Source organism: Hippocampus guttulatus, chromosome 14, assembly GCF_054856545.1.
Source record: "Hippocampus guttulatus isolate MCC_2025c chromosome 14, RoL_Hgut_1.0, whole genome shotgun sequence".
Taxonomy (NCBI): domain Eukaryota; kingdom Metazoa; phylum Chordata; class Actinopteri; order Syngnathiformes; family Syngnathidae; genus Hippocampus; species Hippocampus guttulatus.
Window position 1 is genome coordinate 6,512,339 of NC_141274.1, and position 13,671 is coordinate 6,526,009.

At 48.1% G+C, this 13,671-nt stretch overlaps 3 protein-coding genes across 6 annotated transcripts; 2 read left to right on the top strand and 1 right to left on the bottom strand.

Annotated features, from left to right (window-relative positions):
- The first annotated feature begins 361 nt into the window (after positions 1-361).
- LOC147194703 (protein disulfide-isomerase tmx3a-like) lies at positions 362-4,702 on the top strand. 4 transcript variants are annotated; one of them, XM_086129906.1, is made up of 16 exons: positions 362-458; positions 795-855; positions 927-969; positions 1,851-1,974; positions 2,059-2,104; positions 2,255-2,335; positions 2,478-2,577; positions 2,647-2,724; positions 2,826-2,892; positions 2,966-3,064; positions 3,470-3,527; positions 3,604-3,657; positions 3,750-3,806; positions 3,950-4,079; positions 4,156-4,224; positions 4,310-4,702. In XM_086129906.1, the coding sequence occupies exons 1-16, from the start codon at positions 419-421 to the stop codon at positions 4,496-4,498; spliced, it is 1,296 nt and encodes a 431-aa protein (XP_085986032.1). In that variant the 5' UTR covers positions 362-418; the 3' UTR covers positions 4,499-4,702. The 4 variants fall into 4 exon arrangements, with proteins under 4 accessions (XP_085986032.1, XP_085986031.1, XP_085986028.1 ...); XM_086129905.1 differs by having other exon boundaries at positions 363-458; positions 4,156-4,213; positions 4,310-4,477; XM_086129902.1 differs by lacking the exon at positions 3,604-3,657 and having other exon boundaries at positions 363-458.
- Positions 4,703-5,587: 885 nt separating this feature from the next.
- Positions 5,588-10,163, top strand: cdyl (chromodomain protein, Y-like). The gene is made up of 7 exons (XM_086129950.1): positions 5,588-5,784; positions 5,980-6,652; positions 7,434-7,675; positions 7,754-7,926; positions 9,073-9,283; positions 9,347-9,490; positions 9,732-10,163. The coding sequence occupies exons 1-7, from the start codon at positions 5,761-5,763 to the stop codon at positions 9,888-9,890; spliced, it is 1,626 nt and encodes a 541-aa protein (XP_085986076.1). The 5' UTR covers positions 5,588-5,760; the 3' UTR covers positions 9,891-10,163.
- An 828-nt stretch (positions 10,164-10,991) lies between these two features.
- Positions 10,992-13,549, bottom strand: rpp40 (ribonuclease P/MRP 40 subunit). Its single transcript, XM_086129953.1, has 8 exons — positions 13,388-13,549; positions 12,905-13,034; positions 12,747-12,815; positions 12,572-12,658; positions 12,351-12,473; positions 11,599-11,779; positions 11,387-11,524; positions 10,992-11,318 (listed from the first exon to the last, which is right to left on the bottom strand). The coding sequence occupies exons 1-8, from the start codon at positions 13,484-13,486 to the stop codon at positions 11,165-11,167; spliced, it is 981 nt and encodes a 326-aa protein (XP_085986079.1). The 5' UTR covers positions 13,487-13,549; the 3' UTR covers positions 10,992-11,164.
- Between the last annotated feature and the right edge of the window lie 122 nt (positions 13,550-13,671).

Sequence of the window (13,671 nt, forward strand, 5' to 3'; positions counted from 1 at the left end):
TCGCAGGGCACACAGAGACGAACAACCATCCACGCCCACACTCACACCTAGGGACAATTTAGAGCGTCCAATCAGCCTGCCATGCATGTTTTTGGAATGTGGGAGGAAACCGGAGTACCCGGAGAAAACCCACAATAATAATCAAAATATTAATCACTATTAATAGTCAAATGCAAAAAAATGAGAATGATTTATGAAAAATGTTACCATTTTAAATAGTCAAACCTATTGGGGTCAGATGGGAAACTCCCCCGCCCCTCCAAAAAAAAAAAAATTGATGTCAGTGTGACAAATCCACTTCCTCGAGCTATTACTGTTGGGCCAGCTGTTGTCAATAAAGTTTCAGGCCTTTGAACAGAAGCCGATAATCCAATCCGATTACAATGGTGCAGATGGTTTTGCTTTTAATCTGCTCGACATGTCTGAACACGCCGTCAGCATGGTCGTCATGCTCGCAGGTAAAACCAACTCGACACACTCGCCGCACTTCTTCATTGGAACTACTTTGCACTACTTTACTCATTATTACATGACTCTTGACTCATCATTACTTTACACTGTTGACTGTCATCATTTTAATCTGTACTTATTCATTCTACCTTGACGTGATGTCAGAATCATCTTTCTTGGCCAAGTCTGTAAGAACACACAAGAAATTTGTCTCAGGCAGTTTGTGTCACTCTAGAATCACGGGAACAAAAAGAACATTTAGGACGTATCTCACACAGAATTCTTAAGCAATGGCGAAGGTGATGCGGAGAATCCTTGTGTGACAGTTCTTTTTGGTGCGCTAGCGGTGTTGCTGTGCGCGTCCGTGGCGCCGCTTTGGGCCTTCGTGGACGAGCTGGATGACTCGTGAGTCCACTTTTGTGTGATTTGAGTCATCATCACCTCTCAGTCACTGTCAGTGTTTCCTTGTCCGACAGGTTGTTGGAGACGCGGCGAAATGAAGACATTTGGCTGATTAAAGTACTTTGACTTTCATATGTCATCAGTGATGAGAAAATGTGACATTTTTGGTTGCCCTCTGTTGAGTGTGTGTGGTAGTGTAAAAAAAAAAGTGCACAAAAAAATCCTGTATAGCATGCATACCTGTCAACTCATACGGTTTAGCCATAGTTCATACGGATTTTGTGGTGAATCTTGCGTATATGGCCGTATCGCACAAATCATACGGATTCTGAAAATTTCCGTTCCCCCCCAACAGGTATTTCCGTTTGCTTTTGCCCAGAATTCTACTCGAATGCTTTCATTTCCGGTAACTTTCCAGTAAATCTGATTTACTGGAAAGTTACCGGACATTGTATTATGGAGATCTACAATAAATATCATTGAAAATTTCGTGGGTTTTTTTCTGCCGTTATTTTGACATATAAAATGCTTTGGGATGTTATAAGGATTTTTTGCTCTTTATAATGATTTTTTTGGTAGTTTATACAGGTTGGCGCTCCGAAAAGTTGACAGGTATGAGCATGGGTGTCAAAGTCAAGGCCCGGGGGCCAAATCTGGCCCACTACATTATTTGATGTGGCCCGCGAAAGCAAATCAAGCATGTCAAGTTCGAATGCCAGCATTTTTTTTTTTTTTTTTTAGTTCCAGAAAAGTCGTGATTGTGGAGATGCGATTCCGGCCGACTAAATACCATACATGGATGATATTTGGCATGACCCAAATCAAATCAAAGCAAAAATATGAAGAAATAAAAAGGTTCTTCATTCAGGTTTGACAGCATATCGCGCCGCCTTGAGCTACAAAGGTGGTCACAGAACAAATGAAACTCGTATCTTGAGGCCTAACAGGCCATCCTGACCCAGCCCGCTGATGATGTCACGTGGCATTACTGTGCTCAGTTTTACGCTCCATGGTGCCGAATCTGCAAGGAGATGGACCCGACCTGGCACCGGATCGGCTCCGAGCTCAAGAGCATCGGATCGCCCGTCAACGTCGGCAAATGCGACGCCATCGCCAATGCGGGTGAGCCCACCTTTGTCCTCACCGTCATCATCGTCGACGCCGCGGTGTCTTTCCCTCGCACCCTCACCCACCTTCTGCCTGCAGGCTTAGCCAAAGAGTTCAAAGTCCGCACCTATCCCGCCATCTTCATGTGAGTTCACAGCTCAGCATCAGACATCATTGTGATGTTTGTTCATGACGTCGCGTTGATGTGACGATGATGTTTTGGTGACATCGCCGTGAGTCATCTTGATGTTATGATTGACATTATATTGTCATGGTGATGTCTTGTATATTTCAGGTGGAAGAACGATATGAAGTATCTTTACTTGGGCCCCCGAACCGCAGACGCCATTGTTGAATTTGCTAACAGAGTTAGCGGGTGAGGATGACACACGCTCACAGCTGTCACATTGTGTGTTTGTGTGAGCTTGGGCGCGCGCGTGCGTCCACGCCAGCGTGTTAGTGGGTAAGAGTGACATAAAAAAAGGGAAACAACATGGTTCTGTTGTTTGTGTTATCAGTCCGCTGATTCGACCCTTGACGAGCCTGGAGCTCTTCCAACACACTTTAAGCCGGCATGATGTCATGTTTGTGTATATCGGAGCATCATCGCTACTCAAAGTAACACACACGCACATACACACACAGACGTTTGACCCGTAACTACTGACCTGTGACCTGTGTTTGCAGAGTGAGTACTCATCAGTGGCTCAGGAGATGATAGTGTCGACGTTCTTCTTCTCCGCCAGCAGAGACGTCGTGCCCAAGGTCCAAATGTCAAAACGAGAAGTCGAAGCAAAAAAAAAAAAAAGCCTTTGAAGAAGCTTGTTACCTGTTGGTTAATTGCGCTTTGACGGTGTGGTTTGCAGGCCGTGTCTCTTCCCGCTCTTCCGGCCGTGGTGGTCTTCAAAGATGGCGCTTCCTTCAGCTACAATGGTGGGAAAGAAGCTGATCCCTCTGACTTTTGTGTCTTGACCGATGACCTTTGTGATTCCTTGACACATTTCAGAGGCCAGCGACGGCTCGCTGAAGGCCTGGATCAAAAGGGAGAGATTCAGTAACTATGCTAAAGTGGACAACTACATGCTCTATGCCATGGGAGACTCAGGTGACTGCCGACCACACACACAAGACGCGTGCGCAAACACACACTAGAGGGTGACGTTATCAAGAATCTCGCAGGATGGGATTCAAATTTAGGTGCAATCACGGGATTCGGACAGTAGAGGATAAATTCGCGGGAGCGGGATGATCCAATTAAAAAACAATTCTGAGATGCACAGCCATTTTTAATGTAGTTGACCTCCAAAACGGGAGTGGTACTGGAGTGGCAGTCATACTGAACGGACAGGACAGAGTAAGTCGATTTCACCGGGAACGGTACGGGGACAGGATTTTTTTTTCTTTACTATAGTCCCAGATTGGGATTTTATCTGTGGGTGTGGGATTGGACGGGAGTGAAAATCCACTCCCGTGCCACCCTCAAACACACTGACACCACTCTTTTGCGCAGGGAAGCTGATTCTGTTGGCGCTGTTGGATGACGCCAACGTGAGCCAACAAAATCTCAGGTATGAGCTCAGATCTGTGCGGCGCACTTCCTGTCTGTCTGACCCGCTTATGCTGTCCTTCCTCTCACATGTTCAGGTACAAAAGCCTTGTGTGGAAAGTTTCGCAGGACTACAAAGATGTTTACAGCAGGTCGGGAAGTTCAACCTTAGGGCTTTGAATGTGAAAATCCACTGAATGAGCGCGCGCGCATCAAGCTTTGGTCTTGTTTTTCATTCCCACAGAAACATTCACTTTGGCTTCATGGAGGGCAATGAATACATCAATGGCCTCATCATGGGGTGAATATATGCGCGTGTGTATGTGTGTGTGCACACGTTTTAGTGAGAGTGCATGCTTGAATACACGCGTGTCTGCATGTTTATATATGTCTGCGCACATGTTTCTTCAGCATGTGACTCGGTGTGTTTTGTCACGTGCCCAGCGAGCTGCAGCTTCCGACCATCGTCATGTTGAATCTGTCCACTGACAACTACTTCCTGCCACCTGCCCCACTGGAGACAGAGCGCCATCTGTTGGACTTTGTGGATCAGGTTCTGGACGGCAGGATCCAGGCGAGTCCGCCAAAAAGCACTGGCAGAAAATCTTGAAACGCGTTGTTGACTCGTGTTGTCCTTTGTCCTATTTTAGGCTCACGGAGGAAACGGGGTCATTCAGCGAGTCAGACGCTTCATTTACGACACCAAAGGCATGCTCGTGGTACTTCCTCTCGACACTTCCTGGCCAAGTGCAGCTGACTGTCCTCATGCTGGTTCTGTCTGAAAATCTGTTTGTTTCCATCCAGCCGCTGCTGAGTGAGGCTCCGCTACTGGGCTGCTTCCTACTGGGCTTCCCGCTGGGCCTTTTGGTCTTCTTGTGCTTTGTGTGCTGGAAGGCCAAGTCTGACTACGGAACCCAAGAAGACGACGATGATGACGACAACGACCAGCCCATCTTCTCTCGGAGACAAATACCCGACAAGAAGTCAGACTGACTCCGATCGCCAGAACCTCGGTGTGCTGCAAACTTTAAAAAAGTCGATTAAAGAAAGGTTGAAAAACTTTGCAAATGGGCGTGAAATGGGTCCGACATCAGACATTCTAAACATTGGCATGCATTAGCAACGTGTTCCTCTTTGCTTCCAAATGTCACAAGTTCAGCAGACGCAGTGTTATTAAACAAACGTGTTGTCCTGTGACTCCAAGTTTTTTCATTTGGTCTCAGCAAAAGACAATAGAAAAAAGTGACAAAAAGATATTTGTTCTTTTACATTTAGGGCCAGGAGGCATCCCAATCAGATACCCGAGCCACTTCAATTCGCTGCTCTCAATGTGGAGGAGCAGCGGTTCACCTCTAAGTCACTTGTGGAGCAAGGACACACTTTTCATCCGCTTGTATCCGGGATCTTGTTCTTTCGGTCACAACCCACAACTCGTGAGCATAGACCATAGATGAGGCTTGGAACAAAGACTGACAAGTAATTCGAGAGCTTCGCCTTTTGGTTCAGCTTCTTCGCCATACAGTTGATGATCCACCTGACGATTTCCTACTTAAGCCTATCCTCCCCCCTTTTCTGAAAATCTCTCATATACAGTCAAATCTCCGTTTTCAAATGTCTCGGTTCTCAACCAATTCGGTTTTCGACCAAAAAAAATCGAGTTTTTTATGCCTCGGATGATGAACAATTTTCGGTTCTTCAACAAACTGAGCGCACTTGAATGCACCACTTGACTCCTCTGCCTTCCTTACACGAGGAAATGACGCTTCCTCGTGTCGCTTTCCATTGTGATCAGACGTGTTCAAGAAACATTTTTTTTTAAAGAGCATGGTTTCGGTTTTCGAACAATTCGTTTTTCAAACAGCCTTCTGGAACGGATTATGGACTGTATATATTATTTTTTTTTTACAATAAATGCATTCACCAGATGATGTATTACCTTATCGTTTTAATTCTAAAAAAATAAGCACAGAACAATTTACGAGCAACATAGTTATTGAGCGTTACATTAATCTCTTTCAAAATAAAAGGGAACTTTTTCCATGAGCGTAGTCTGTTATTGTGAAGGTCGACGGGTCGCACTGACGCTTCCTGGAGACAAAAGACAAACATCTAGCTAGCAGCTAGCTGAGTGCGTCGCCAAAAGTGGTCGTCGAGACGATTAAGAGGTCCAACAGAGCAGAGCCGCCGACCGCTCTTCATGCTGGTGACCTGCTGGAATCACTCCAGAAACTTGTCGGCACTGGTACGCCGTCCCCATGGCAACGGAAGACTTCTACGAGGTGACGCTAACATGCTAACACGAGCTAACGTGTAACACGGCCAACTAGAGAAAAGTTGATGAGTCGTCGCGGGGTGACGCAACGTCAACTAGATATCGTCATATGTGTACTGGGACATGGCGTGGGATACTTGAAACATGTTTTGAAATTTCTAATGCGTATGATATGAACAAATGGGCTGCGTGCTGGCCACAGGTGGAGCGAATCGTGGATAAGCGGAAGAACCGGAAGGGGCGGACGGAGTACCTGGTCCGCTGGCGAGGCTACGGCTGCGAAGGCGACACGTGGGAGCCCGAGGTTCATCTGACTACATGTATGCCGTATGTGCACGACTTCAACCGACAGCACGCCCAGCGCCACAGAGACGCCACCCTGCTGCGCTCCACTCGTAGCTACCTGTGCGCTACCCCCCACGGGAACCCCTGCAGCCCACCTGCTCATGTCGGGCGACTTCTGCCCCTCTCGGACCCTCCGCCTCATCTGTCGCCCGGCGAACTCAAGGGCCAGTCGCACTCCTCAGTGAGTGTCATGCCAGGACCTCCAAAGTTGGTGCCCTCAATGCCGGCGCCCCTGGTGGGCCCACCCCGCCGTAGCTTGGACTTGTCCAAAAGCGGGATCAAGATCCTGGTGCCCAGAAGCCCCATGAACAGCCTACTGGACGCTGAAGAGTCGCCCAGCGAGGCGGCACCCAGCGAGGCGACTCGCAACACGGATGCCGGCGCCCGCGATGCCCACGATGTGCCCCCTGAGGTGGCCCTGGAGCAACCGGCCGGCGTGCAGCTGGCTCCAGGAGAGCTGCGCGCCCGCATGGGGATCAGGTCGCGGGGCAACAACGCCCGGCCCGTGATGCAAGCCCTCAATGGATCAGGTAATAATAATAATCATCATCATCATAATAAGTATAGCTGAGGTTTATCTAATGCCGTTTTAGGGGCTTGTGTACACTTAACAATAACTGAGCCAGGGGTCCTTCAAATGTTTAGTGTCTTAGGCTTAGCACGAAGGAACAGTTAGGGTTGGCCACCGGCAGACAGCGTGATCGAAGGCTCCAGTTGAAGTTCGACAAGCAGGCAAGGAGAAAGCAGTTGGGGCAAGTTCTCATGATGTGACATCTTTCGGGGACCTAAGCTAGGAATCAGCGAATGGTGCTGTCAGTATGGCTGCCAAGAATGTGAAAATGGCAAGTCATTTTGCTTTTAAAAAGCTGCGCAAGGTGTTGTTGCAGTGGAGCCAGATGAGCTGTCACACACCACCGGCAACACTGATGCTTCACTGTGGAGAAATTTGTTTCCCAGGGATTCATGCCGTAATATTTCATTTTGCATCTGAAAATGTTGCTTTGATTTGCATTGTATTTCACGGGCGCTCGCAGAACAATAATTTGGTGAGTTGGGGTTCCATAGTCTGTGTGCCCAAAAAATCTGAGTATCAACATGAATCCTTGAGTCTGAAAGGTGATAAATTGGCTAATATGAAAGTAGTAATAGTTTTTTTTTTACGGGTTGCCACACACTTCTGTCGTTTGAGAAACATGTTTATGTTAGCCTCCTCGAAGCAGCGCACAGACCGAGGAAAAAGCCCGTGAATGTGTTTGTATATTGTTCGATCAACTCCGGAGGTGCCGACTGACCAACTTTGCATCCGCTTAGGCGCTCCGGGGACGATGGAGGACCTCGGTACGGGCGGGACCTCTGCACTTACTGTGACGTCTGGTGCCCCGACCAAGCGGCGTCCGGAGGAGCGCGGTGCATTCGACAAACGCTTGCGTTTCAGCGTGCGACAGACGGAGAGCGCCTACCGCTACCGCGATATCGTGGTCAAGAAACAAGACGGCTTCACGCACATCCTGCTGTCCACCAAGAGCTCGGAAAACAACACGCTCAACCCCGAGGTGCGCGTACACCGCCGCGCGGACCACCACACGCATCCCCGTCTCCTCCTTTCACCTTCGCCGTGGTTGTCACCGCAGGTGATGAAGGAGATCCAGAGCGCCATGGCGACGGCGGCGTCCGACGACAGCAAGTTGGTACTCCTGGGAGCTGTGGGCGGCGTCTTCTGCTGCGGCCTGGACTTGGTCCACTTGGTCCGACGCCTCACAGATGACAGGAAGAAGGAAAGCGTTAAGATGGCCGAAACCATCAGGTAAGTGGTTGCCTCAGTCCCCTTTCGCCATAGGTGGGGGCGGGGTGGGGACAGAGCGCCACATACCAAGCACAATGGAGTCGGTGCCGTGTCATCTCCGGTAAAAGTAAATCCGAACAAAAGACAGCTTTCGTTGTATTGCCTCGCGCCAGAAAACTGCACAAGGCAATTACCGTATTTTCCGGACTATAAGTCGCAGTTTTTTTTCATAGTTTGGCCGGGTGTGCGATTTATACTCTGGAGCGTTTTATGTGTGAAATTAACACGTTCTCTCATTTGACATGTTATTTTCACATTAAACCGCAAGAGGGGGCTCTAGGCCTGTGTTGATACTTTCCACATTGACAAAAAAACACCTACTATGACTCTGACGTCAGCGAAGTAGAAGAGTCTTTTCTCTCTACCGTCTCTTCTACCTCCGAATTTGGCAGTGTTGCTTAAAAGTGACCCCGAGGATGAAGATTTCATCGGATTTTGTGTTTTGTGTGGAGTGACACTGATGGTTTGGTAAACTTGTTAGCATGATCATTACGCTACAGTTATCTGAATAACTCTTAATATGTTACATGAACATACCGGGCACATTCTCAGTTCATTGTTTATGCGTCGTGTAACGTTAGCATATCGTACTCTTATTCAGCCTGTTGTTTTATTTTTATTTGCCTTCAAAGATGACATGTCTGTTCTTGGTGTTGGATTTTATCACATACATTTCCCCCCAAAATGCGACTTATACTCCAGTGCGACTTATGTATGTTTTTGTGTTCTTTATATGCATTTTATGGCTGGTGCGATTTATACTCAGGAGCGACTTGTAGTCCGGAAAATACGGGAGGTAGCAGCAGCTGCTATGGAAGAGCCCCACATGATTACCCGGCTGCCGGCCGGTACACCGCACAGGCATACAAAGTGGATAATTTCCCACAGTGTTTGAAAAACACTGAGTTACAGCAAGCAATGTGTTTTTATATGATAACATTTGTATAATTATTCCATCAGTTCCTCACGCTGTACACCGACTAGCTGACCTCGGAGCCAAGTGTCCTTTGTTGCTTGTCGTCCGAACGAAGCGTGTCGTGCAACATGTGACGTGTCCTGACTTTTGTGAGCTAGCCAAATGACGTGAGCGCATGTGTGCTTCCTCAGGACGTTCGTCAACACGTTCATCCAGTTCCGCAAGCCCATTGTGGCCGCCGTCAACGGGCCGGCGCTGGGCCTGGGCGCCGCCATCTTGCCACTGTGCGACGTGGTGTGGGCCAATGAGAAGGCTTGGTTCCAGACGCCCTACGCCGCGTACGGGCAGACTCCCGACGCTTGCTCCTCCTTCACCTTCCCCCGCATCATGGGCCCGCCTTCGGTTGGTACCCCGCCTCTAAGCTGGCCCAGGCCGTGGCGGCCTGACCCTTCCTTTTGCTTGCAGGCCAACGAGCTGCTCCTGAGTGGCAGGAAGTTGACGGCGCAGGAGGCGTGTTCCAAAGGTTTGGTCTCGCAGGTTCTCTGGCCGGGAACCTTCACACAGGAAGTGATGTTGCGTATCAAAGAACTGGTCGCCGTCGACTCTCTCGTGAGTATCACGCTGCTCTGCGGTGCATTTCAAGCTGGGAAACGAGTATTTCTTCTCACCCCATATTGATGATAATTGATTTCTTTTTTTCAACCTTTGAATTGCGAATGTTAACACGACATTTTCTGACACCTGATGTATGGTCCGGCTCTCATATGAAATATGTTTCTTGGTTCAATAAAGCTTATCAAGCGAATGCACATCCCCACAGAATTTGATGTGTCGTTTTTGTGCGGCTCAGGTCCTGCGGGAGTCCAAAGCTTTGATGAGGAACTCCAGCCGAAGTTCTCTGGAGCAAACCAACGAGCGCGAGTGTGAAGCCTTGAAGAGAATTTGGGGCTCATCGCAGGGAACCGACGCCATCTTGCAGCACCTGCACAGAAGCAAAGAGCTCTACTAGGACCTGCACCAGGACCTGTTTGTGCTTCTATGACTGGATTGGACTAAATGTTTGAGTGCAAATGTAAAGTAAGTTATGAGTCATGTTTGATCGATGAACGTTTTGGCTCAACGATGCGCTCAGCTGAACTTTCCCAACAGGGAGTCTGACTCATGTTTGGATGCGTCTCGATTGATGCGAAACTAAGCTAGGACAGCCTCTATCAATGCCACATCCTTGCGAATGACACATTTGTACCTTTTCTACATTGGCAAGTAAACAGGGAGAAGAGCATCGCAGTACTCACGTGTTTCAATTTAAATCGGATGACACCCTCTTGCTGGTCATGAAAACTTCCAACCTTTGGGCTCTTCCCATGTAAGGGTCTCCAAGCACTGGGCTGCACAGAGAAACTCAATTTTTTTTCCTTGTTTTCTTAATGGAGTGGTAGACGGGGCTCCGGAAGGTTGTGGTGGCCTTCGTGGGAGGACGATCGGGTCGCTGAGAGCGGGACGTGATCCACAGGTAGGAGGAACAGCCCGCTCTGAAATCCGGCCAGCTGGCCAGCGAAGCAGGTCAAGGGTGCCAATCGGCTGCAACAACAAATATTGGATCCAGCACTGCTGTGAAAGTTGCAATGTGGCAAGATTTGCCCAATTGCTCAGTGTGGTTGGACTGGCCACTTGAACTGAACTCTATAGTTCCCCAAAATGTCCCCCAAAAAAACTTGCTGTGTTGAATGCAGTTATTGCATTCACAACCATTCATCACCATGAAATTCAGCTTGAAAAATCAGGTGCATCACCATGTGCTGATGGCGTGATACGGGGAAAAAAAAGTAAGCCCACAATGGTAGCAAAGATGACTTGAAACAACAAATGTATTAGAGATTGACTCGGAAAAGGGGGCGGGGGGAGAAGTGCACATCACACCCACGTTCAATAGAATGTTTTGTTGTGCATTCAATTGTCTATTTGTTTCCAACAAAGTATGTCTTTACATGAGAATGACATGTGGCACAAAATAGTTGCGGATCACCGCTTTCCCATTGGGGGCTTTTGATAAAGCCTACCTCCCTAACTCTTAGCTCTGTAAAAAATAAATGACCATTGCCAACACACCTTAAAAAAAACCTCAAGTACATTTATTTACCAAAATAAAGGATGGCCTGTGCTAAAGTCAGTTTACACAATAAAAGATGACTTTTGTAATTCAAATCCAATCCAATCCAATTGGACGTTGGGAAAAAAAACATTTCCAAGTCCATTTCAGTGTTTGCAAAGAGGTGGGTGTGGTCAGGAGGCTGGCGTGGCCAGGTGCAGGGAGTAGGCGTGGTCAGGGAAGAGTACCAGCGTGTAAAAGTGTCGCTCGTGCACGTGCAGATTGTCCATAAAGCCGTGAACCGTAACGGCCGCCCAGGGTGGCGAGAGGGGACGCTCCAGGAAATGGCTGCAACATAAGATAAGGAAGGCGGCTGATTGGCGGCCCGAATACCCAAGTGGAACTTCAGAGTTTACCTGAGCTGCTTGACCAGCGTCATGATGTTTTGAGGAAGCAGCAGACCGCGCACCTCAAGGAGAAACGAGCTCTGAGAAGACTTGGCGGATGGATGAGGGCACGCCAAGGAAGACAGGAAGCTGTCAGCACCGTTGTCGCTGGGGACGACACGGGGTCATGAAGTCACCTGACACAAGGGGGCTCGCCACGTCATCCGATCTCGCCACCTCACCAGCTGATATCTGCTTGGACGGCACCGAGCCACTCCAGAAGGTCGAAGGGGTCATACGAGCGCAGGTCACAAGTCAGCGGGTCGGGACGGCTCAAATGGGTCAGAAGGCGACAGCTGACCTCGGGCGTGTGCCGTGACCACTCGTACCTTGATAGCAGCGGCTGCAGCGCGTCCGGGTCCCCTGCGCACACAAATATACGGCGGCATTTTCTTTGCGGCCGTACTGATGGGGCTCAAGCTTGTTACCGGTATCGGCCACCCTCTTGTGGCTGTTTTACTGAGTCGAAATTAGAAGAACAGAACAATGCATTAATGGACATATATGGGTCTTCTGCCAATGTTTTTTTTTTTTTTTTGGGGGGGGGGCGACATTAAATAAAGTGGCAAAAACACACTCAACTCATGGCATTCACATTCCTCTATCGCATAAAGTTTCAGTTCACTGCTGTCTGTGTTTGTTAACATCTGCCTTCAAGCTTGTTGGCGGTGTTTCATAGGCTGCTCTCGTGTAGTGACGAGATCTCACGAGATGCAAGAAGTCACATTCGTTTCGGGGAATAAGATGTTTTAAAAAGGATCGATGTAATGATCGAGATCTATTGGGCGACGAAGAAAATGGATTCGATTATTATTATTTTGAAACCAATGCTAGTATCGGTAACAACTCAAGAATTGTCCTCACCCTCCGGCTCGATGTTGAAATGTGCGTTCTGTTGTTAAATATGCAGGATGGTAATGAGACGGGAAGTCACCTGAAGCAGGCGCCAACAGGAATTCCATCTTTAACGGAAGGCGTGACTTCAGACCGCTGAATAGACGCTGGTAGCCTGGCCTGCCAGGAGCCATGCTTCTGTCATTCAAATCCACACTGACCACTAATTTTGTCACGCATCACAAAACAAGAAATCCTAATTAAATTTTAGCACAGCAACGACACGTAATACTGCTGATGCTCTGGAGAAGTGCTTCACACCGTATCGGCTGGACTTTGGTTTACACGCTTTGCCTTCAATGCCCAACAGCTCGTAGGAGTCTTTGTCCAGCGACAGACACAGATGTCCTGCACGCAAACACACACACACACACACACACACACGCCAGTCATGTTTACCACAAATATATGTGGCCGCATTCCTGAAGTCTGTTACCATTTGCCTTGAGGAAAGCACAGTTGTCTTCATCAATACGAGTTTTGTAGGACAGGCCGCACACGCTTCCTGAAGCACAGACGCATATGTTGTCAGTGATATGCAAAACGAATGGGATGTGGTCATGTGACATTAGATGTCACGTGACAAGCGCATACCACGGCCCAGGTGTTCGTCCAGAAGTTCATAAAGCGGAAGGTTCCGGACCAGGTAGAAACTTTGGAAACTTCTTAATGTTGCATCGAGTTGAGAAGGAGCGCAGCCACAATCCGGGAGAAGTACAGTCACCTGCACAAAGACATAAAACTTGACCGATACGTAAAAGGAACACACAAGCAATTCGGGAAACGGCAATGGATACGTCGTCAGGGCTGTAAACCAGAACTTACGTTCTGGTTTGCTAATTCGCTTTGCTAATTCAACACACAACAACAACAAAAATCATATTTGGTGACGTAATGTATTGTTTTTGAACGTCTTGACAGCTTCTACGTGAGAAGAACTTAACTCATCATTGGCTCTCTTATTTTAAGCTACAGACTTTTTAGAAGATGCACTGTGCAGTTTCCATTTCAACTGCAAACCCACGTGACGAACGAGCTGGTGACTGATGCCAATGCTCACCCGCGTGAGCGTCTGACCTTGTAGTTGAACGGTAGCTGCTCCAGGTGCGCGCTCAGTCTGTTGTTTGGGTGTCGCAAAGAAGACGTTTCACAGTTAAGGAGGGTTTTGCTGCTCATCTTCACTTCAACCACGTTGGGCCACTAAAACGGGAAACAATCACAAACGGAAGTCTAGCATACGTCATTTCCTGTTGCTCATCCTATTTATTTTTGTTATTGTTGCAATTAGTAGTGTGTTTCGTTTGTTTTGTCTCTGAAATAACCACCTGCGATTGGCGTTTCCTTTGCATAAACGACAGATT